The 25,073-nt window shown below is 34.0% G+C and overlaps 1 protein-coding gene across 1 annotated transcript in view; it reads right to left on the reverse strand.

Annotated features, from left to right (window-relative positions):
* Window positions 1-1,234: 1,234 nt before the first annotated feature.
* The window catches only part of TRPA1 (transient receptor potential cation channel subfamily A member 1), a 31,807-nt gene continuing 7,968 nt past the window's right edge, over window positions 1,235-25,073 (reverse strand). The window contains exons 7-27 of the mRNA XM_033065817.1: window positions 24,723-24,859; window positions 22,393-22,441; window positions 19,273-19,372; window positions 18,260-18,360; window positions 16,800-16,969; window positions 16,542-16,706; window positions 15,783-15,897; window positions 13,942-14,108; window positions 13,005-13,098; window positions 12,339-12,398; window positions 11,321-11,419; window positions 10,469-10,539; window positions 9,896-10,043; window positions 9,202-9,291; window positions 8,805-8,974; window positions 6,596-6,725; window positions 6,287-6,469; window positions 5,292-5,360; window positions 4,514-4,624; window positions 3,936-4,033; window positions 1,235-2,172 (exon numbers count right to left, since the gene is read on the reverse strand). Of these exons, the coding sequence (XP_032921708.1) occupies window positions 1,941-2,172; window positions 3,936-4,033; window positions 4,514-4,624; window positions 5,292-5,360; window positions 6,287-6,469; window positions 6,596-6,725; window positions 8,805-8,974; window positions 9,202-9,291; window positions 9,896-10,043; window positions 10,469-10,539; window positions 11,321-11,419; window positions 12,339-12,398; window positions 13,005-13,098; window positions 13,942-14,108; window positions 15,783-15,897; window positions 16,542-16,706; window positions 16,800-16,969; window positions 18,260-18,360; window positions 19,273-19,372; window positions 22,393-22,441; window positions 24,723-24,859 (2,559 nt within the window). The 3' untranslated portion in view covers window positions 1,235-1,940. The remainder of the gene's footprint in view (window positions 2,173-3,935; window positions 4,034-4,513; window positions 4,625-5,291; window positions 5,361-6,286; window positions 6,470-6,595; window positions 6,726-8,804; window positions 8,975-9,201; window positions 9,292-9,895; window positions 10,044-10,468; window positions 10,540-11,320; window positions 11,420-12,338; window positions 12,399-13,004; window positions 13,099-13,941; window positions 14,109-15,782; window positions 15,898-16,541; window positions 16,707-16,799; window positions 16,970-18,259; window positions 18,361-19,272; window positions 19,373-22,392; window positions 22,442-24,722; window positions 24,860-25,073) is intronic.

Here is a 25,073-nt window from a genome sequence, read left to right on the forward strand (position 1 = left end):
TGGCCCAGAATCTTCAGCTCAGTCTACACAAATTTTTAACTGTGATTTATATTCCAGTTGTACTTTTCCTTAAACTCTACATCTTTTGTACTTAGGCTCTATTAGATAGTTCTACCACATGACAATTAAATAATCTTAGTCTGGTGATTTCCACAGAAAGCTAAATCATTGATTCAATGTTGTAATCTTAGCTAATTATACAATAACTTATTTCTGTCTTTCTGTACAAAATTAGGAAGGAAAACTTTTCTCAAATTGTGAACACTCAGAAAAGCTGAGAGGCAGCTGCATATAAAGGTCTCAGAGTTCTATTTAAAGAGGGTTGAAAGGCTCAGATTATAAAACTATGAGTGCTGACTGCTTTGTTCCTGCTGTAACCATACTACTGTTCTTTACTCAAAACAATGCATTTAGGTCCCATTTACTTACCCAAAAATGCTATCACTCACTGCCATCTAGTGTTAATGGCACAGACTGCCAGAAATTTAAAATTACTATTTTTATTAAATTTTTCAAGTTTGGCCCTATCCTGAGAACCTGGCCATTCTTTCTACTGACAGAGGGAGCTGCAGATGCACAGCAGTGCAGAAAAACCAGTTTATTCACAGGAACAGATCTGACTTTAGGGGCCACAACAATTTCAGAGACTATAGTTATATATTTGCTTTTTCTGCTTACATGTTCTCTCCCTGTTTCACTGTGTCATACCAGGCTTGGCCCTGGAGCAAAGCTGCACCTCCAGCAGCCTCCTCCCTTCTCTGTTTTACCTGTCAAGGATTTAAAGTCTCAAAGCTGGGATAGAACAGTTGGGTGAGAAAGAATCTTGCCTACTGAACATTTGTGGCAATTTTAAGGCACAAGTCACACTAATTTACAGTGCATCTTCCAGTGTTTTCTGAAGACTGGAAAAGTTCTGTACAGTGTGAATTACTTTCTGGTGGTTACCTTTTAAATAAACAGGAATCATAATTGATTTTATGAGAAGAACTAATGTATACCAAGTTCTTAAAGAAAATGTCTGAATTCAAAAGCAGACCACAGAGCCTTACCACCATGCATAGTCATAACTGGTTTATTAGCACTGGTTTTGAAACAAATATATTTGGGTACTTAAGCACATGTTTATTTCTAAATTTAATATATTACCATATATTACATAATGCACTGAATATTCAGTAAATGAATAATAAAACCAAAGTGCAAAATTAAAGTAGCAAGGTCAGTTTTAGGTTATCAGGAAAGCCAAAATCACACTAATAGTATAAGGACAGCATTGAAGTTTTAAATGACTAATATTAAACATGTCATTCTATCATTGCTATATGCATGCTAGTACAAATGATCCCACTGTAAATTGCTTCCATTTATCTAGAAAAGAAAGTATTTCTTCCTTTACATTACAACTTCATGATCCTTTATTTCCTACCTTTCAGGCCTGATCCTGCAGTCCCTACTCAGCAAAACTTCCAATGCACTCTGTCAGATTAGTTTTATACGTTTTCTTTAAGCTACATAAAGCCCATTGGCTCTCTCCAAACATCTGAATAGTAAATGACTAGAATCTAATTTCCAAAAATTTAGAAATTTTAAAAATATTCGTAACAGAAAATAATGTAATTACATACAGACCTAAGTGTACTAGGGCCAAATCCAGGAACAGATCTAGGCAGAAGCCTTGGGAACTGCCAGGACAGCAAGGTTGGCCTCTGTTGAGTTAGGCACTTTCCTGATTAGCCAGTCACTTTTAGGATCACAGTTTTGGATGTAGATATTTCGAATCTCCTTAAATACTGTTTTGAGCACCTGCATCCTGGTTTTGGATCTGGCCTTTTTTTATACTTGAGTACATGATGTATCACATTAACATTATGCAAAGACAATAAGAGAAGTGACCCTAAAGTAGAACAAAATGATAATACAGCATGATATCACAGCCAAGTCTAGAAGAAGCTATTGTTCTTTTCTGTGCTTGGGTTAGGCACATTTGTTTTAACAGCTTTTAACACTGTATCCCATTTACTATTCTTGTGCTCTAACTGCCTTTTCCTAAATTTGTGCTGAAATAAATCATTGCTGTCTTCATCCTCAGCCTCTGACACTATCTCCATTTTTTGGATAATCAGTTTAATGAGGTCATGTTGCTTTTCCAACAGTGTTGATATATCCTTGAGCCTAAAAAGCAAACAAACAAATACACATCAGGCTATGTAATTTGATTTCAAAAGACATTTAAGTCATTAAAATTACAGATGTAAAAATTAACAGTACTTAACTAAACCTTTCTACTAACAAAGACTTATCTAGAATGCATTTAATTCTTCAAGATGAAGTACTTCTCCATGTTACAGGAAATAGGATTAAAGAACAAATCCGTGGTTCTTGTGAAAATCAACTTAATATATAGTTAAGGTAGAAGCAACTTCATTCTCAAAATAAAGTTGTTGACTGCTGTATCAAAAGTTTTTCCTACTGACCTATTTCCTTGTGTGGCAAGAAAAAGGCCAGAGCTGCAACGGCAATGATGCAACCAAAAACATTTGGTGAAAATTCACAACTGCTTTTACAGAATACGAGAAATACTGATGAGGCACTTACTGAACTTTCTGAAAGTGCTACTCAAAGTGTAATTGATGCAATTAAGTAGTTAAACTAAGCTAGTATCACACATAGTGAACACAATATCTGTTATCTTTAAAGAAACAGCGAAAGAAATGGAAAATGTGACTAGAAACTGTCTTTATACAACTACCAAACAAGCATTTTGAAAATCTACTTTTCTGAACATCTAGACTCACAAAATTACAACATGAAATCCAGTGGGACTGAAAAGGTTCTTTATGAAGAACAGTTGGGGGGCTTTAGCTGTAGTTAGGTTTTTCATTTGAATTTTAGTTTTTACTAGAAATGGTAATACGTCTTAAAATATATGAAAACCACAAGAATTAAAATGTAAAGTAAAAGAAATCCTAGCCCCAAACCAAAACACAAAAATACATACACCCAGCACTGACATTAGCTCCAGTAGTAACCAAAATCTGTTTTGAACTTTGATAATAAAAACACACTGGCAACATAGTAGGAGTTTTCAGTCAATATTTTCAGAGTAGGAAAAATTACTTTCCATAATTATATGCTCACAAGTTATTCTATTGCAAATAATTTTATAAAATTATAGTTTCCTTTCTTCTCAGTAGGAAAACAATCCCAACCAAGGAAGAGGCTGTTTTATATTTTATAATATACTGATGCAGTATGTAGTATGCATTTGAAGAAAAACTTGGTAAAATCCACGATTTGACTGTATCTGTAGGGTGCAGTCTCACCCTCCTTCAACTCTTGCTGAGTCTTTTCTCTCGAAAAAATACTCAATCTGAATCTATGCAGGAAGAAAAAATGTTGGTAGATTTTAAAAAAAGGGAAAGAAAAAAATGGAGGGAAGAAAGTGCAGGGGAAAGTGAGACTGAGTGAGAAACAATCCATTTTTCTAGCTGTACATTCACAGACAGCTTTTTTGAAACCATTCTTATGGATATGTTGCTATGACCAGTAAATCTAGTACACAGAATTGCTTCCAAGGCTTTGGGAAACATAATTTGTTAAGGGAGAATCGACACCAATCCATTTTTGGGGAAACAATCTGAATCTGACTGATTTACCATCAGACCAGGGAAAAGTCAGTAAGAGACTGTGTATGCTTGCAGATCAACTGGCATTACATCACTTGGGAGTTCCAAATAACTCCACTTGCAAATCTCTAAAATGAAAATGCATCTTCCCCATTACTTCAGATTACTTCAATGAGCAACAGGCTGTGTTGGTTTGGGCTGGGGACACTGAATTTTGCTTTTTAGATACAGTATGGAGCTTTAAAATGCTTTTAAATACAGGAGTACGTTTGTAACACTGGTTCTACTTATTTTTACAACAGAAAATACCTGTATTTCTGCTTCAGAACTTCCAGTTCTAGTGTTGTATCAGGGCTCTGTGCATACGTGGTAGAGTCCTCACACCCAAAGCAGTACTGGAACACACTCTAAACAAAACATGGAATGAAACTTAAACAGATCCCACAGTCTGACAACACATTAAATATATGAATGGTAAGTCTTCTCACAGTGCTAAGACTCACAAGACTTTTTGTTATGATGCTATTTTTTTCTACATTAAAACAGTTGTTTTGCAAAATTTGTTTTGTAAGAAAATTCAGTGTATCAACAACAGCTGAAATGGAAAGGAAAGAAACAAAGATAAACCCAAAGGAAGTAATTCCACCTTTTACCTGAAAATTTTTTGTAGCTTGTCTCACTTCATAAAGTTACAGTTCACTGAGTATTTAAACAGTAATTTTATTTGAATACAGCTGCACTGAAACTGATTTATCAATTTCACTGACCTTAGCCAACAACACAATTCCCTTGATGTCAGTTAATGATTGAGTCTTAGCAACATGTGTACAAAGTCAATCATATCGCTTTTTGATAAGAATCCTTCTATTTAATATTCACCATCTTACCATAAATCCACAGTATCTTGGCCTGTTGGGATACACAGTGATTGATTCCTGGTCCACCCGACTCAAGAACCAAAATGGCAGCTTCTTCTCTAAGTTGGTGTGGAGATTAACCTAAATGTAGTTTTGCATTGAGAATACATTTAGAATACACATTGTATGTGAAAATAACCATAATTTCATTATATTCAATTCACTAGTACTACCCCACACTGCAAACAGTGGTATAATATTTGAATAGTCCAGCTCAGACACTAAAACTACACAGTCATACCCATACTGAATATCTCGGAAAAATTAATTAATTATTCTACATAGATGTGCACTTTTTTCCGATCTAATAGAATAGATTATCTATTAGATATCTATTAGATTATCAAATAATCTAATGCTAACCAGAATTTAGTATGGCAGAATGAATTTGGTATCCTTTTGATTTTTGTGTACCTTCTTTCCACTGCATAGGCTCTCTACTAAAAGACAACTGCGATTTCAAGCATTGCAGTGACTTGATTTTGAGATTCTGGTTTTGGAAAAAGTCAGAATTGTTTGAACTGATGGTTGAAAAATTCCTGTAAAATGTATTTGCTTGTACGCTTCCTTGGCAATGACTCATATGAGTGAAAATGAGATTCAGAATAAGATGCCATGTTCACCAATTTGCTTTACAGATATCCTAAAATAGTTAGGAATGTGATGGCAAATCAACTAATTATCTAAATGGTCTTCTAGCACTGATATGTACTTGCAACATTTGATGCTTTCATGGTGTATTACTCACCTGCATTGCAATCCTTTTCAGTGCAGCATATTTTTGTACTTCAGCGATATCACCAACAGCCAAACCAATCTAGAAAAATAGAAATATTTCATTTTCTATTTTTTTGTAGTCTGTGATTTCAATTATATTTCTTATTTACATTTAAATTAAAAAAAAAATATTCTAGAGTTAAATTATTTCTTCACTTGAATTTGGAAACATTTTTTGCATATTTGGAAAATACATATCAATAAATTTAGAGAGTGTTTTTCCTGACAAAAATCTGTTGGTAAGGCCCTAACAAGCTACTTTTGTCAAGAATAAGATCCCTTCTTTTTTATTCTTTGATACTGCTATAATGATAAGAAACCAACTGATCTATTGATTAAGATGATGGCAGCAAACAATAACTTTAAAAAACACGAGCTGTTTGATTTTTATTGCTCAGCTCATGTGAAAATGTGATTTCCTAAATAAAAATGTATTCAATGAAACATGGCTGAAGATACATCACATATTTTCCCCCCTTTTCACCATTATCATGTTTTCTGATTCTTAACATTTAGGTCAGGTTTGTTAGTTCTAACACTACTTCCGATTGCTGTTTTGTGTGCAAAGAAGTTTTGAGTTTGGGCGTTTTGGGCTTCATTTTTTAAAAAATTTAAATTATTGTTAGCGTATGATACAACAAGGGATTGAACAAAAATCATTGCTCCCCAATTTTCTTTATCAAGACCTCAGAATAATATGTTGCAGCTCTAACTCAAATTCCATGACAGCTATCACCTAAAAATATACAAGATACTCCTGCAGAAGTGAGCTGTGGGAAAATACTCAGAGCAGTAAAATGGATGAAAATCAAGTGCAAAGAATGGGAACATTTTAATATGTTACTGAATGTTAAGTAATGTTAAGTAATGAATGGCTGTCAGTTACTGAAGTAATTCCATATGCTAGAACTCTCTATATAAAATAGTGTTTAACCACTTTTGTGTATTAATAAATAGCTTACTTACTAGCAAGTTCATAAGAAGGATTGGAATAAGCAAGGTAAATATAATGAGAACTGTGTAACTCAGGAATGGATATGGCAATTCACTGCTTAGTAAAGGATCAAGGAATGCATCATGGTAATTAATGTCTCCCAGCATCATTGCAAACGTCTTCATTACGGAGAGCAAAGGTGTGCTGTATGTTTGCTGCAAAAAGAAACATCAAAATAAAGAAAAAACACAACTGATGAAATTTGCAAATAAAGCCTTGAGATGCTTTAGTCAAAGGTAATATTTAAAATAATAAAAAATGAAATATATAATTGAACTGACCTGTGAACCCAAAAGGACAAAGAAACTCAGCCCAAAGGCCAGTATCAGGAAAAAGAAAACCACAGCAATCCGAATCAAAGTCCTCAAAATTTCCCAGAACATCACAACATAGATTCCATAGTTCTCAAATCTAGGCAATAAGTAAACAAAAAAGATATAGAATCAGTCATAGAATCACTTAGTTTGGAGAAAACTTTTAAGATAATCAACTCCAACCATTAATCTAGCACTGCCAAGTCTACGCCTAAACCATTAAATACTGAAGTTAGAGTCTCTTGCAGTTATTTATGTAAAGCAGTAAGCAATGTTGATTTTCATCTGTGGGAAGAGACACTGCCTCTCTGAGAGATTCTGTGATGGCAACAAACCTGTTCTACTTTCACATCCAAAGAGTGCAAGTAATCCTATTCACAGCAAATTAAACTGCATAACCTTATATTTTAATGCACAAGAAAAAAATTCAAGATATTTTCATGGATATCCTTTATTCTCTCCATAGGCATAGGCAGTACAGTATTGCATCACTGCTGCATTCAGAACAAAAATATTAGTAAATTATCCAACTTTTTTCTGCTTATGAAAGCAAAGTAGCAACCAGAACAAAGGACAACTGGCCCCCAAATCCATGTAGCAGCCACACACCTGTTTTAAAAGATTTCACTTTTTACAAGGTGTGAAACAAATGATGTTATGTATTTTTTGTGTAATACAACGAATGGAAAACAAACAAATAAAAAGAAACACACTGCTCAGGAGGAGAAGGAGAATAGCATCTTTTTATGACAGCTGTGTTTCCAACAATAGTCTGTTGTTGGCAAGCCTCTCCTATTCTTGGTTGACATAAAAACTAAATTTCAGAACAGGAATTACCATAAAGCAGATTAAATTACTTTTTCTCTCAAACCTGAACTTGGGAATTTATGTCCACTCTCAAATCCAGGAACAAAGAGATTTTTTATCCTGCTACAGTAGCAACTGTGAAAATCCCTATGCCTGTCTTTCACTCTGAAACATTATGTGCAAGACTGAAAAGGTCAAGCTGGAAATGAAGCAAACCTGATCTTCTCTTACTTATTAGCCATTTATTAGGCAAAATTCAGTTGAAGTCAATGGAATCACAGGCTGCTTTGGGAAAAGACAGCCTGAATGAGTTAGAAAAATCATGCGTGGTGTTCTACTGCTAGACACTTGAAAAAAGTCATGCCAGGAAGGCATTTCCTCCAACAGCAGAAGAAAGGTTGTGAAATCATCTGTTTACTTTTTACTGTTTAGGTTCAAGCCCCATTTCGCCCAGAGCAGACAGGATACACCCATTCATTACTCATCCAAGATCAGACACAGGGAGGACAGGGTTTGCAGCAAGACCATAAAGGTGCTCTCTTTGACATTAACTCTGTTTACAAACCGTGTCCTTAAACATCCTTGCTGCAGTAAAACAACCCTGACATTAACCAGTAAATGTTGTGTTTGTCTGCCTGCAAGACTTCAGGGGGGTGATAAGTACATATATATAAAAATAAGAATAGGAAGAACATCTATGCAGTGTTACCACATGTAGTAATGCTCAGGCACAAATATGTTTAATTTATTATTCTTAAACACTACACCCACACTATTATTAACTCCACCCAGCTCTCCTGCAGGTCATAACTCTTGGATGCTATTGTACCAGGGACAAGATTAAAGATAATTAAGGGCAATAAACATACATAATGTCAACTGAAGAAATAACATCATCCATTGTAATTATTTTACAAGATATTGTGGTATAAAGATGTGAGATGTGCTATTTAATGTGGGAAATGATAAAAGAATTTACCTTCTCCTGATATTACTCATAAAACCTGACTACCTTATGCATATCATAATTCATATCCATCTGGGCTCTTTTAAAGTAAAATTCTATACATTTTAATGAAAGATGATTTAAAAAAGATAAAATTAAGCCTGGCTATGCTTAATTATCATTAAAATAAATATTGTTATTTCTATAGTTGCTATAACATATGTTTTGATGCTCTACAAGAAAAACATTGAAAATGACTTTACAGTTCATCAGAGATAAAAAGTTCCTATTGTCCTTATCTGGAAACTTGTATAGTTTGAAAAAAATAAAAATACAAAATGGGACTTTTAAACTTGATCAGTCACAGTTTAGGATATGTAAAATATTAAAATATTTATTGTACAGTCCATAAAAAATTTTTACCGTTGAAGATAAAGCAAGAAGTTCATCCAGGACAAGTATACAGCAATTGCTCCACATTCCCACTGCAAATGAGCTGGTGTATTAATAAATAAAGAAGACACAAAAATTATGCTTGTAGTATAAATGGTCCAGTCCAGTAGATTGGAGTAATCCAACAAATATTTCAATTTCTAGGATTTAAAAGAGAAAGGTTCATATTTACAAGTCATCCATCATTAAACACTGAATTCAATACACTATTTAAATTTTCTTCTCAATTTTAATCTTTATATATATAAATTAAAAAGTATAAATTCAAATTTCCCTTCTAACAGGAAAAAACTACATTAATTTCAATATCATGCAAACTGCCATGCAAGCACACTGTCTGATCAATGTTATTTCTCTATGTACTTACCTGCTGAACCAGCTGAAATATTTCTTTGCAGATGCCCAGTAAACTCATAATTAAAACTAAACACATACACACCCTTGTGAAGTATGAGTCCTGAAACAAAAATCAGAACACAAAAGAAAATAGAAATGATTAAAGGAATGTTCACTTCATCTCTACCTATTATATATACATTATACTACCAAGTTAAGTAACCCTGTTAGCTTGTGCCATATACTTATGACTGTCTAAATTCTGTTTTACTAATATTTATTGTGAAATCCATGGACTGGGTTGGGCTGTATATGTGATTCTCATGACTTTTTCATATATCAGGATATCTTCATGAACCTTTTATATCCCTTGAATTTATTTTATTTCATATTTCTACTAGCATATCCTTTCTGAGTTCCTGTTTCAGTTCTATGCCTTTTCTTTCATGTTAATTTTTTTTTCTCCAATATTAAACAAATATTGTTCTCTTCAGGGAAAAAACTGAAGCAACTATGTACTAAATACAAATTTCTCAGACAAAAAATAAAAATAAGAAATGAGAACTGAAAATTATCTGAAGAGGTTGCTGCTGAATGCTTAGAAATACACACTTCAATTTTATTCCTTAGAGTTGCTATATTATAAATTAATCTAGAAATGATTAAATAATCATACCTTTTTGCTATGAAAATCCTAAATATACTGTGACTACTAATAAAAGTACCTCATATTCTAATGGTCTTGCTTCATAGGTCTCTGTTCCATTCAAATGTCTTCCTGGTTGTATGTGGGTGACCAGAAGAGTCAGTGGAATGAGACCAAGAGAATATATGCCTAAATTCATTAGATGTGCTCGAAACCCATAGGCCATCCTTGGAAGTGAAAATGTTAAAGTTACAACACTTTTCAAATTTAGAAGAGCATGCATTCAAATTTAACAGTCAATAATGTCTTGGAGATGAGGAAATAAATTAACATTTCTTGAAATGTCCCTTTGTGATGAATGTATTCATCACTTACGTGGACAAAGGTGTATTTGCCACCCTGAAATAAAGGTCCTTTCATTTTTAACTTGGCAACCTTATTACATATTTTTGCAATAAAGTGGAAACAACGACAGTAGTTGTCTTTGTTGTAAATATCAAAAAATCTTTACTAAATACTAAGTTGCACTTTATGGAAAAGACATTTGCTCAGTGGACTCTACAAATACACGTTTTAATAAACAACTTTCAGGCACAATAGTCTTTATCTCGACATGCAGTATTACATTTCATATCCATTAAAATAGACCAACCATTTCATAAGCAAATATTCTTTACACACAGGATGACTGAGCAGCTCCATGCGATTGTGGCGCACCATGGCCTGCAAAACACAAATATAGAAGGGTCAAACTTGATTCACATAGGCAAGCAAAGTGCTTGCAAAACTGGCTAGGCCACCTTTTTTACCTGACTATTAGCCTAATGAAAAGTAAAATGTGTGTAAGATATTGCAAAGTTCTTGTGATTAAGCACGCTGGCCCAAACCCATCACTATCTTGCCCTCTCTGCCTGCTAAGGCATTCAGCTTCTCTGCTGGGGCTCTGTTATTCTATTTCAAGCTTCAAAAATTATACTGACTATTTTTAACTTTACCTGTGAGACCATGCTTTTACATTTAATGAGAAAAATATCTATTTATTTTTTATTAGACAGCATAGTAACTAATTGCCAAGAGGAATCCCGAAAAGTAAGCATATTAAGCCAGGAAGTTTGTTGTATAATCATTTTCTGACAAAGAATGAGAGAACCGATTGACAATGCAAAACCCAGCAAATTTGTTTCAGGCATCATAAGTATTTTGCAATTAGCATATGAAACAAATCAGCTTGTCAGGTTTTCAGTGCATGGTCACTGCAATGACTGGAGTGTGGTTTTCTTTGATGTACTACCTGCACGAGCAGCACAATATCTTGAGCATTCATAGTTTTATCTAAACCTAAAAGAAATTTTATTTATTACTTTGAACTTTAGCCCCAAATTAATTTCAATATACTTTTAATATACAGAGTTATGGGCTTTGGAGAAGAAATATGATGAAAATTCAAACCTCTTGATTTTATCTAAACCGAGATAGCAGGCAATGATGTCAAACCAGAACTTACATTTAAAGTGGTAAGTGGTTCATAGAAAATTTCTTCACCATCCTTTACTTTCTTGTTAAGTGTCAAGGGACACTGAAGATATCTGAAGTTATATTCAATCTATAAAACACACATACACCAGAATTTAAATATAATGCAAATGATTATCTCATTCTTAGATTATGTTCTTAATGCAAAAAAGGCTATCCTTTAGAGAAAACAAAAAGCATATTGTGTCAAGGTAGTCAGGATCAAGATGTATATTCATTGTTTGCTGAACGCATGCCATCAAGATGCACATTTGTGACTGCAAGATGTTAAACAAGCAGCCATTTTTTGTAAAATAAGTGCACATTTCTTCCTAAAATGTTACTAATAAGAAAGGTAATTTTCATAACTGTGATTTGTTTTAATACTGGCTTTAAAAAAAAGCTTGTCTTTAAAAGCTATATGGCTTTGAGAATAGAATTTAAAGAAAATGCGCATTAGTAAAAAATTTGCAAGTTTTTTGTTAAAGATGTGGACACAATCCAATATAATCGTTGATAGGGTAGTTTTCAACAGGGTTTGAAAGGTAACTGGAAAACATTCATGTCACCCTAGCATTAAAAGCAATCAACTGCTTAAGATTTTGGACAAGTATTTACAAAACAAACAAACATGTTGAACTCTAAATTGTTGATGACAATTGCACTATTTATTACAAGCATACTTTTGATATGCATAAATAGATATTATGTACCTTCTCTCACTGCCATTTTGAAATACCCATAACCTCAGACACCCACCTTGATTGCAAAAATTAACGCAGCAAAGATACAGTTTATGGATTGTAGAAGTTTTATGTCACATTTATTATGAAGATTACAAAAACGGAACTTCAAAGCATTTGCAGTCCAAATGATAAAATAAGATCTGTCTCCTATGTTCTGTGTTAAGATCTGACATTAATCTACAGCTGTACCTTACATATATGAGTTTGACATGCACATTAAAATTTATGTGTTGTGTACTTTCCCAGACTTTTTAATTTACTTACATAGAAGTCTCGACTTGTCTTTTCCTCTGAAGACTCAATTATGCAATTGTCCAACACCAGCTTTGCAGATGAACAGAAAAATGAATTAAGGTAATAGAGACAATGTTCAACAGAAAGAATGTGTTTAGAGCAGAAGAAAATGACCGTTAAATACAACAAATACAACAATCAACTAACAGAAGTCATGACTCAGATTTTATGATGCACGTTTTGAAGGCGTACAATTCCAGAGTTTTCATGCAGGAGTTAAATACAAATGCTGTTTACAAGGCTACATTCTAGTTTACAAGTATGAAGAGTGAATAGTTTCACTTGCTATTTAAAAAACCCCAAAAACATTTCTGTTGTGTCATTTAGCAATTAGCTAAGAGAGTGAAAATATCTCAGATGATTTTGAACCCAATTCACTTATTATTTTCATTACATTTATGCATAATTTTTATATTACTTTTATAACTACTTTGATCTCAAGAAGCTAAGAACCTTTTTAATACTGAAGAATTTAAACTGCACAAACTATCACTAAAATACTATTTAAAGAATTTTGTGAACTTATTTCTATTTTATAATAGTATGTATTAGTGAACACAGCAAGCAGAAAAATGAATGCAGCACAACTAAGGTTATTTTGTGATGTCATTTCTTTAACATGTGCAGAAAACTTACTTTAAATGAATCAGGAAGATACTCAACCATTTCCAGCAAAGGACACTTATTGGCAGTGGAATAGTGAGAGAAAGTCACAACAGCTTCTTCCCATCTGCAAAAAATTATTTCAGATAATGGAAAATTAATTAATTGCTTATGTTTTAAATTAACTACTTTTAGATTATTTGAGTTTTATGTAAGATATTGAAAATCATTATGTGTAACAATTTTATGCACTATTAAATGGAAACTAAGCTGTTTGGGAAGTATCTGAGTAATATTTTGGACACTTCTGCAAGAATGATTCATGTTAAATTCTGTTATCAATTAAACAGAAATGTTTCAACTATGCTACAGCCTCCTAAAAACATGAAACTGGAATGAATTTTGAAATCTTGGGTTACAAAATTAGGCAAGTAATAATAAATACAGTAAAATCCTGTCAGTATTCCTATAACTCTTACCAAAAGATATTATCATTAGGCAATGGTTTATTGCTTTATTCCAAAAGTGGGGTTTCACTATACCTTAACCTAAAATATTCTAAACTGCAGTTGAAATGCCACATTTTAAAATACTTGTAACATTTAAAATAATTATTTTAAATCTCTTGATTTATTTCAGTTGTATTCACATTTTGATCAAAATTCTACAGACATTTAAGCATTATGTAAAAGTTCAAAATTATTTCTGATGGTTTCTACATTTTTTTTTCACACAAAGTCCAAATACTCAATGTAATATAGAAAATAACTCGCCACATGTCTGATGACAATTACAATTATGCCATTTTTTATTTGTGCTTATTAGAACAGGACATTACCTCTGCAATTTTAAAATAAGTACTCAGTTTTACTTATTAAACTACAGATTTTCAGAACTCAATCTCATTTAAGAAAACCAAAACAAAACACATGGGCAAATAAATTCAATAAGAATTTGGTGTATACTTTACCTTTTGTGCAAAATGACAGCAGAGACCACATCTTTTCTCCTATTGTGTATTGCTTCATGGAAAAAAGAAGCTACTGCTTTGTTGAACAGAATTTTCGCACCATAGTCAAGAAGTAACCTCACTGCTTTTGCATGTCCTTCTCGTGCAGCCAAATGCAAAGCTGTGTTCTGTGCAGACAAGCAGTATAGGAGTGCATGAGTAATTAAAAAAAAGTACAGTAATTTCACCACTCTAAGGTGCACCGGATTATAAGGCGCACTTCTGGGTGTCGGCAAATTTCCGAACTTTGTTCATATATAAGGCGCACCGGACTATAAGGCGCACTTTCTTTTTGCAGTGAGGATCTGCGCGCAACAAAGTAACTAATTAGTAATGGAATCATGCGATTGCGGGGTTTACTGGCAGTGGCTCAATTTGCAAACAATTTTCACAGATTGGTGTAGCCTTTAAACGCAGCCCCAGGCGCCCTCCCTGTGCCGTGGGCCCTGGCACTCCCGCCCGCCCCCAGCGCCAGCTCGCGGCTGCCGTGGCTCGGCTTGCAGTTCGCACTTCCGGGTTGGTAAATTTCTGAACTTTGTCCATATATAAGGCGCTCCAGATTAAAGGCGCACTCCCGGGTTTCGATCAAAATTTTAGTCCAAAGGGTGCGCCTTATAGTTGTGACATTACTGTACATTTCAGTGCTTTCCCACATTGAAAAGCCGCATGCTTTTCTCAACTGCAAGTCTCAAATGCTTTTATTAGCAACACAAAACATTAGAATACTGTCAGAGATTCTGACAGAGATTATAGACGTTCTTTATGTCTACAGCTACAGTAGGGCAAAATCTAAAGAGGACACTCATGGTAGGTAAGAAAAGCCAATTCTTAATGTCTTTTAGTTTTGCAGTTAACAAACTGTAAGTCAAAATTAGGTAAAAAATTATGGTATCCACATATACAGAACACCTGCATTTGATAATCAAGAAGAGGAGCATCCAATTATACCCAGATGTGCTTATACAAAAAAATCTGCAAGAAAATCTGAGGGTGCAGTTTTGTAAGTGGAACATTTATTTTTTCTTTGGTGTTTTCATGAAAGCAAAGGAATCAGTGGTTTAGGAATCAAGTTACACTGAAACTGACTTTTGAGAGTCTTCTGAATGCACACAGATTTTTCTGATTGAAATTAAGGACTTCCCATAAATTGAAATTAGGGTTTCTCATAAATTTATAGTCAAGATTTGTTTCTAATCTAGTATTTCTAAATGTTTTCAACACCAATTCTTAGAGAAATTAGTAACAGCTAATTGAACAGTTCATTTATTTCTGATGGGACAGGTTCATAAAAGAGGCCTTCAATCCAAGAAAGGGATTCTGTCTTGACCTAATACACACTTCATTTGCCCAAACTCCAGAACAAGATGGGTGTTGCTTTTGTTGGACATCACTGTGCAGTGGAATTCAAACAATATGTTAATGAGCTATAGTTGAGACCAGATTTTTTCAGATCTGTGTAAATTCTTTAAATTTGCATTACCAATGTTTATACTACATTGCTAAAATATTCTTGCTTTGTATAGGGGGCAAGAGGGACATGTCCAATACATTCAGTGTTTCATGTTTTCTATTAGGGTATTTGAAGATTTTTTGTCTCCCACTTAAAAGAACTGGGTAACAATTTAAGTAATCATATATTTATCCAATAAATCATTTAACAGTGGTGAAATATAACATCACTGAGTCTGCCACAGGAAATAAAATATTACACATGTAATGCACAGTGGAAAACTACTAATAGCCTAGCCCTGACATTTCATCCAGAAGTAACAGCAGACAAGAACAATAATGTTATCACATACCCCTTCTTCATCCACTTTGTCAGTGCACTTCACATTAGTATCCAAAATGATCTGCATTGTGCGAGTATATCCTCCAAAGGCAGCATGGTGTAGGGCTGTCCAGCCTTTGTAATCACTTACATGCAATAGTATAAAATTAGAAATTATTAATAAAAATGTTTTTTATAAATTTAAAGTGAATGTAAATGCCTGCTCCTTTGACTCAGACCTCTTTTCTTTGGCGTGGCTTCTGCAAAAATGCCCATACTTTCTGTCAACTATTATGTGATGATCAATGCGCCATTCAGAAGTAAAAGGTTCAACTCAGTAACAGTACTTTGATCTCTCCCTTTTCATTTGCTTCTGAGATCTGAGGATCTTTGACCTGAAAGCAGGACTTAGAGCGCAAGGCAGAATGCCTGTGAACCTCCAGCGCCGAGAAACCCTACTCAACCCCGTAAGTAAAGCTGAAATGATTGCAATGTTTCCAAACCAATTTTTTTTTTCATGAAAATGCTGAATATTCTTCTCTTCATTGGATTTAGAGAAACCTCAGTTCCTCCAGCATTAGAAGCCTTGGTTTTAAAGCTAGCCATGATTCTCTGTTTCTACAATTATTTTATAACCATGCTCTTATACTCTATGTTTGTATTTGCATATATTATTATAAAAATTATTTTAATTTGCTGTATTTTTATTCATTAACTTCCCAGCAGATGAACATAAAACATAAGGGGATAAGGTGTTTTTGGCTTAATGAATGAAGATCTGTATACTTACCAGAGGAAGAGTGCTCCTCTCTTCAGAAGAAACTGAACTACCTTCTCATGACCATTCTGGGCTGCCAAATGAAGGGGAGTCATTCCTTTCTTATCACCTTCATTCAAAAGTCTTGTGTCTTTCATATCTCTTATAAGTCGCTGGCAGGTATTGATGCGCCCATAGCTTTGCAAGACACATACAGAAACTAATGTCAAAAACACAGGGATGAAAACCACGGCATGGCATGGATTCCATTGTCTAGACTGTGCTACTAACCTGGCAGCAAAGTGTAAGGGCGACTTCTTGTCCCTGCTCTTAGAGTAGATGGAAACGTTGAGGCTGAGTAAATTATTTACAGAGAGCGCCACACCTTGTCTGCATGCATAATGCAACGGAGTGCATCCTTCATTATCTTCATCCACGACGAGATTTTTAATATGCTCCATCTGTTATGCCCCAAGAAGTACCCAAAACCAAAAACACAGGGTTACATCTGTATCCCTCCTGCTTCACAGTTTCTAAAAGCTTGCAACAACAGCATTAATACTCTAAAGCAGTATCTAAACATAAGAAATAAACTTAAGTAAAAGTAAAGTTAGGAACAAAGTGAAAGCAAAGTTTTTAATCTCCTGATTTGTGGGTCGCCATTTTTTTTAAACACCTATTCTTCAAAGAACAGAGGAGTTTGCCATCCTGCATCCTAACTGCAACCCACCCACAGCAAAATAAAGGAAATTCTTCTTTGCTGCCATTCCAACATTCCAGCTCAATGCTGGCAGCAGAAGGCTTGCACCAAACATAAAGGCAGTTTTAGAGTCTATATTCAGTAGCAAAACCTCTGACTGTCAAAACCCATAAGTTCACTCTGACTGTCAAAACCCAGGTAAATTTATTTCCTGTTTCTCTTTTTCAACTTAATTTCCCCATTTTCCTTGTCTAACACTATCTTACAACCATTTTTAAACTAACTCAAAACTTCTCCTACTGTCTGATCCACTAACTTGTCTAAAATAATAATATGCTCAATAATCAGAAAGTCAATGCCGAGAACTGAGTTATGATCTGATAAAACTGATTCACTACATCTGCTGAAAAGCGAGGTTAAATCAATTCTGAATTACAATCAAAACTGTCCACAGATTTCAGCACATGTTGTGAAATGAGTTATATTTGATTCACATGTAAAAGGTTGTTTCTGGAGCTCTGGAGGCCAGAAAATTTAATTTTTTCAGGCAAGTTTGGGCTCCATCAATATGAGTGTTACATTTCAACATAGGCAAATACAAATTTATGTTAGAAATATTTTTAAAAACGGAATCCAAGACTTTATTATTGTTCAGTCCACAGAAATCTCCTGCTAAATATGCTGCAAACTATTTATAAATTTCTAGATCTTGACTGATTTAAGAGCATGTCTCCTGCCTTTACTGCATGCAAGCTGGGAAAATAGAAGTGAAAAGTTCTATATTTTATTGCCTACCTCTTGAGCTATTCAATGCCCCAACAGCAAAATAATTTATGGGATTATGTTATTCCTTTGCCTGGCAATAAGAAAACTGTATTATTGGCCTTGAAATGTTTTCATGAGAGATATGTGATATGTACCTCTTCAAACCAATTCTGTGACACTCCGTTTAACAAGCATCACAAATTTTTACAAACATACCAAAATAAAATGGTAGTTGCCATTTTCCTAGTAAGAGTAACAGAAAGACATAAACTGATGCTTACTGTACCTGCAGATACTTCTCATTCAGATGCTGTAATCCTCCAGGCTGCAATACGGTCAAATGCAAGAAATTCCGACCGAGATGATCTTTTAATGATACATTTGCTCCTAAATAAATATGGAAATAAATACCAGCAACTTCAAAACTGCTGGTTCTTGGCACTACATAATGATGTTTAAGACAAAGGAACAATTGTTGAACAAATGTTTATTAATCAATAAAATTTTATAAAATAATTTTTATAAATTATTTCAACTCAACTTTGCAATGTATAATTTTGCTTCCCAAAAAAATCACCCCTACCGAAACTCAGCCCCCATCATTTTCTTGTGTGTATGCATTTTGTATTTAATTGCAGCACTAAGTTTTATATGGGGACATTATATTCCAAGATGCTGATAGATGCTGATCACCCACAAATCAAGAGGAAATTTAAAGATGGAGATAGTTGCCTGTACAGTGACTTTTTACAATTTCAAAACTTACTATAAGGCTTTTAAAGAAAATAATTTATATTATTAACAAGAAGAAATACACTAATAATCATTAACTTGCACCAAAATGTAGCAAATGAAAGAGTTATAGCTCAAACGTTTTAAAGGTGACTGGGAATTTACAAAACCACAGGTAAGGATTAAATGGTGGGCTTTAACATTTAAAGACTGACTGCTGGTATGAAACACAGCTCTGTTTAAGTGGTGTATCTGTTCTGCAGTTCTGCTTACTTTGTGAGCTGCTAACGAGTGCAGGGATGAAGTGCCAGTGCCACCTCCACCTTGAGAAGCCTGGCACATGGCATTCACATTCTTATACAGTCTGTAGTGAAAGGGGTCAAATCATCACACCAATTCTTCCTTTATTGCAGGGGACACCAGCAGTGTGCAGCTGTTTAGCTCAGCTGCTCCTGGGCTGGATGCTGAATCAGTGAATTGAGAGGGAAGCTGGATGTAGAGTTTTAAAATTAATGAACCCTGCTCAAAGGAAGTATATCTATCTAGTATGTGTATATTCCTTTTTACCTTTAGAAAGCAGTAAATTCACTATTTTCCACGATGCACAGGAAGTGGCCAGCAGAAGTGGGGATCGACCTTCTATGTCAACACTATCAATATTAGCCCCCTGAGAAAAAGAATTCCAAATTTATGGTGAACAATGAATGAATGAATGAAAGTTTAAAATGGTGCTGCCCTTTATAAGCACAGCAGAAATAGAGGCATTCTTAGTAATTCCAGATGGTCCAGATAAGTAATTTCATATTATATAGATAGATAGATAGATAGATAGATAGATAGATAGATAGATAGATAGATAGATAGATAGATAGATAAACACATTACATCTCTCTATAAAACTACTAGGTTTTCTCACCATCAGCCACAGTCCAGTCACCCATGTATACATTTCAGATGCCAAAATAATAGTGGTCTATTTCTTGGTATACTGAACTTACAGCTTATGATCTTTTGTCAGAGAATCTTTCCATGTATTTAAACTCTAAATATAAAACTCTAACTTGAAAATACGAGGATTGACACTATGGAAAAATGCAAAAATTGTAGCTGTTTGAATGAGGTGGTCTTACCTATCAAAGAATTAGCAGAAAAAGATCTTCCTAAACCTCTATACTATATGAACACAATTCAAGAAGTAATGCATCCAGATATTAGTATAGTTCAATCTGCTTAGCTCAATCTGTATTAGTTTTCTATCCTTCAGCATAAGTGAAGGATAGAAAGTCCATTTTCATACCAAAGTAGCTGTATTAAGAGGAGATATATTTTATTCTGTTTTGTCTACTTTTGCTATGACACATATTGCCAGAACATTCCAGTCACTATAGTCACAGTATCACTATGGCCATATCAGCAAAGCGCTACTGTTAGCATAAACATGGTTATCTAAAAAATCCCACCAAGGGAGCAGGAAGATACACACAAATGAACCAATGAGATGTATGTATATTTTATGATGGTTTAGGCATCATTTTTAATAGATACCAAGTAGAACTTGATGAGTTGAACAAAGTACACAAAAAAAAATCTGTTTTATTTCAGATAACATCCAAAGATGATTGAAAAAAAAAATCAATGGCAGTTTTTCCATTAACTTAAATCATCTTTGGGTCCAGTCCTAATTTAAGAGAGAAGTAATCACAATCCTGAGCAATATTTACTTTCTAGGATGGTAGCACCTGTAAGGTAGTAATAAGAAGCACATAATAAATATGCAATAATTACTTTACTACAGGAAACAGGGAGCTGCCAATGTATGTTCATTAAATATTTGGGAGTAATGCATGCAATATCTTTTCCCCATTTACCTTTCTTCAAGGTGAGACAGCATCTTAAAAATTTTTTTTTTCATCAAGAAACAGACCTTTTTTTATCCAAGTGTCTCACTTATTTCAAGGAATACAGGGCAGCAATTTCCAGTTCCTTATGTAATATTTAATCACCTTCACGCCAGCTAATGTAATTGTTCAGCTTTCAGTAAAACGAATTTGGCAGCATTCATAATTACTTATCACAGTAAGAAGTAACTTATATATTGCCACATGAATTTACCTCAGTTATGACCCAGCTGAAATAAGAGTTTGTAAACTATTTTCTGAGCCCCATTTAATTTTCCATTTCTGTTGCCCCAAATGCATTAACATAAATGAATTAAACAGATATTAATATAAAAACAAGCATGCCAATTTTGTAAATATGAATTATTATTTATACCAATTTAATATTTCATTTTCTTTTTAGAGAAAACAAAATAAGCAAAAGGGGGAAAGAGCCCAAAAAACGGGAAGAAAATGTGCAAAATTACTGCTTATTTATTTAGAATAAAATGTGAGTATTTGATCCTTAAAATAAATATATGTTGTCCTTCATTAAAAATGGAAACTGGAATTTGCTATTCCCTTAGGCAGTAACATTGCTGCACCTTTTCTTTTTCACCCTCATGTACACCTCAGCAGAGGCAGAACTCTGTGATCTTGCCAGGAGTCCAAGTGAGGAGGCAGCACAGGTTGTACATATAACACTCCACCAACTCCAATTGACACATTTTGATCCATTCCCAGAGAGGGCAAACTAAAACAGTCCTAAAAAATCAAAATTGACGTACTTTATATGGAAAGCCAAAGAAACCCTCAGCAAATCTATGGAAGAGGCCAAATTAGCCAAAGGCACTCAAGGAATGAAAGTTTGTTCTTAGCAAATGCAGTGTAAAAGATATTTATGTTAAAATGTTTTGTACACACAAGCCTCCACATACAAAAACTTGTATTTCTCAGGTACTAAGTTTTGTTGACAGTTGGTTTTGTCAGGCAAATTTAAGTAGTCAAACTCACCATTTCATATTTGAATAAAAAGTAAGCCCAACATCTAGCTCTAACTAAATCAAATCCGTGTAACAGACTTCCTGAGAAAAGCAAAAGTGTATGTAGAAGAGAATTTCTTTTAGTGTAATTGCCATGAAATGAAATAAAGACTCTAAACACACATAAAACAAAAAAGAAATCTGATGATTGCTGAAAATGTCCTCAGCTCAGTAGGGCACAAAATGGTTATGAGCCTTGGTTTAATTGGCACAAATGGACACTGGGAGCATAGCCAGTAACATCCCTGATTACATTTCTTCTCTTTGTTCTTCATAATTATTCACTGAAGAAATACAACCAAATCACATAGAATAAAAAATATTTCTTGATCATGCACAAACTTTGATATATGGTTATGTGATCCCACATTAATAATATTTACATTCTTTAAAGAAATTATTTATTTATTGAAAAAAACCAGATAAAATTCAATGCATGTTCATAATTTTTTTTTATATTTCATGTTTGAAGAGGATGACCAGACCACTTCACCATATTTAGTAAAAGTTGTTTATGAAACTTTTCTGAGCAAGTAAAATGGAAATAAAAATGTAAGACTTCATTCTCTGTAACTGTGGGATGATATTATGGGTCAACAACTACTGCTGTACTGTAAGTCTCAATTATACATTATGAAATGTATATATCCACCTATCTAAGTAGCCTATACCTGAGAACACATTCTACTTTATGAATTTCTCTATGCAGAACTGCAGCAATAGACAGCAGTAATCTCTCTAAACATGTTGCTTGATTAAATATTTACCATTGAAATCAAATATTCCGCCAGTTCGTAATGATCAAACAGTGCCGTTCTGTGGAGAAAAATGCAAAAATACAGCAATATTAGAAAGGAAAAAGAAATTTCAAGCCAAAGGATAGCATTGTCTTCCATTTTCTAATATTTTCAAATAACTAAATTTTAAAATAAAGAGACAGAGATACACCCTTATTACATAATTCATATTAATAAACTGTTTTTATTTTTTTGCATGGAATTCTCTTTTCAAACTAAGTTCAGTTCAGTTATTACATTTAAAACTCACTGAAGGAAACAAGGACCCCCTTGGCACTGATTTTTTAAGAGAACCACTGATTTTTTGACCACTGATTTTTATGAGAACCAGTAATTTCATATGTCAGATCATTCCCTGTGCCACACAAAGTCAATACAGGATTCCATAAATTTCATATGCAGTTTTTTCCAAGCATGCCTAGAGCCTCAAATTAATTTCATTATTTAAAAATAATTTGGTTGCATTTCGTGCAATAATGCCAGTATGAGGTTAAAATGGCAATGTCTAAATGTGCATTCTGACTGTGGCAGGCAAGTCTACTTGAAAAAAAACCCAACAAACTAATTGGTGTAGATTGGGACTGTTTGGAGTATAGTCAGTAGCATTAGATAAATATACTGATAAAAAGTTGTCATTTATGAAAAATATTTTAAAACTGTCTGTACACTTGGAATCTTCTCAGGTTTTACACCATAGTAAGCATTGAATTATGTATTACAGGAAAAAAACTGGTCTAAGCATGAAAGTATAGCCCAGCAAATACACACAGACCAAATGTTTTCACAAGTCAGACCTCTACAAAATATTTTGGCTCAATAAGCAACACAGAAGGACAGTTCCAAGGTTGTACTGTATCTCAGACGATAACAGTTGCCTTAGCATTATAAGAGGTAATAAAACATTGGGTGTACTATAGTTAGAACTGATTGCTCAAAAGACATTTTAAAAACCAAGTCATGGCTCCAAATACATAGAGATGCCTCCATAGCAGACCTTTCCAGCCACACATTAATACTGAATGCTTCACAAATGCTAAAATGAATTCAAGGTGGCTGAAGAGAAAGCAGTGATTTTATGAAATATTTAGATGGAAACATGACAGTAGGAATGCAAAAGCATCAAGTCATAACTATGCTTATCTGCTGCTTTGTTTCTCAAAAGGTTAATGTTCCTACTCAGTTTTTTTATATTCTGAGATATTTGGAAATTTGGGTATTTCTACCTTCCTGATGATTCTTAATAATTTAATTTTTACTGTTTCACAAACTCAGGGACTAAAATAGTGTTGCCCTTTTTACAAAGCTTTTTACAAGGACAATAATTTTCACAGATAAGGCAGCCAGTTATCTGTTAAGTAGTACATGTGTCTGCACAATTTGCTTTGGCATTCTGTCATCACTTTATCTTCAATCATGTTCTTCCATGGTAACATTTCTAAGTGTACCCAAACATTATCCTAATTTTACAACAAACTCTTTTAATGTCTCCAATTATCTTTGAATCATTCTACTTTATACTGTGTCCAAAGAACAATCATCTCCACTTCTTCTACCACTTATTTCATACTGTAAAATTTCTTGTAGAATAACACTGTCAAATAATTACAGCTACATGCAGCGAAACGTATCTTTCTTGCAAAAAATGTATAGATGGGGAAATACATTATATTCCATAGAGTTGGGAGCCAGCATGTTTAACTAAGTACCTTTCTGCTACAAAAGATTTGGGAAACCTCTCCACAGCCTAGCTCTAGTTTTTAATGGAGTGGGAAAGACTAGAACTCTTGAGGATTATTACATAAACAAACACCATCTTGCAACTTTGAAGTCTCAAGGAAGTGTAAAACCATTTCCTTTCACCTGATCAGGTATAAGGGTTTTTTGGAAAAAAAAAAAAAAAGAAGAAAATATTCTTTTAAACAGTTTATATTATTGTTAATTCATTTTCTGGAGAACATCAAGTGATTATATAAGGGCATTTCTTCCACATTGTCAGAAGATATTAAGAATTCCATAAATTTGTTCCTGTACAACTTTAATGGAGTAAATTTTCAGTGCAAACTGTTAGTGACCATTCCTTGACATGGTTCCAAGGTAACTGGAACTTTTTGCATTTTGGTATCAGCACCGAGATTTTTAACATTCTGACCAAATTTTTCACTCTTTCATATTGCACTACAACCATCTCCCATACCATGGAGAAGTTCCAAATTATGTGGAATGGTGTTCCAAACGCAAGGAATAACTAAGAATATCATGGTTCACAATTTGTAGTGGAATCTGGCACAGCAGCTTCCTACCTGTGAAGCAATGTTTCCTTATTCCCATCTACAGCATCAATTATGGATTCCTCACCAGCATAGGAGGACATCATTAACTTTACAATCTCTGTCGCTCCTTGAGTGGCAGCAAAATGAAGTGCTGTGCATTTTTCATTCTATAAACGGGGAAACAAGACAAAATACAAATATTTAAGCCTCAGAAACCCAACTTCCAATCTGTTAAACAAACTGGTGAACCAGCCCAGGATTTGTAATTCATAAATGCCTAAATTTCTATGCAAGTAATAAAGCTTTAGTCTTTAACTGTAGTAGAATTCTAAAGAGATTGACAAAACCAAAAAAGACTGAAGAGATGAAGGATTGCTACAA

Source organism: Catharus ustulatus, chromosome 1 (assembly GCF_009819885.2).
Source record: "Catharus ustulatus isolate bCatUst1 chromosome 1, bCatUst1.pri.v2, whole genome shotgun sequence".
NCBI lineage: Eukaryota > Metazoa > Chordata > Aves > Passeriformes > Turdidae > Catharus > Catharus ustulatus.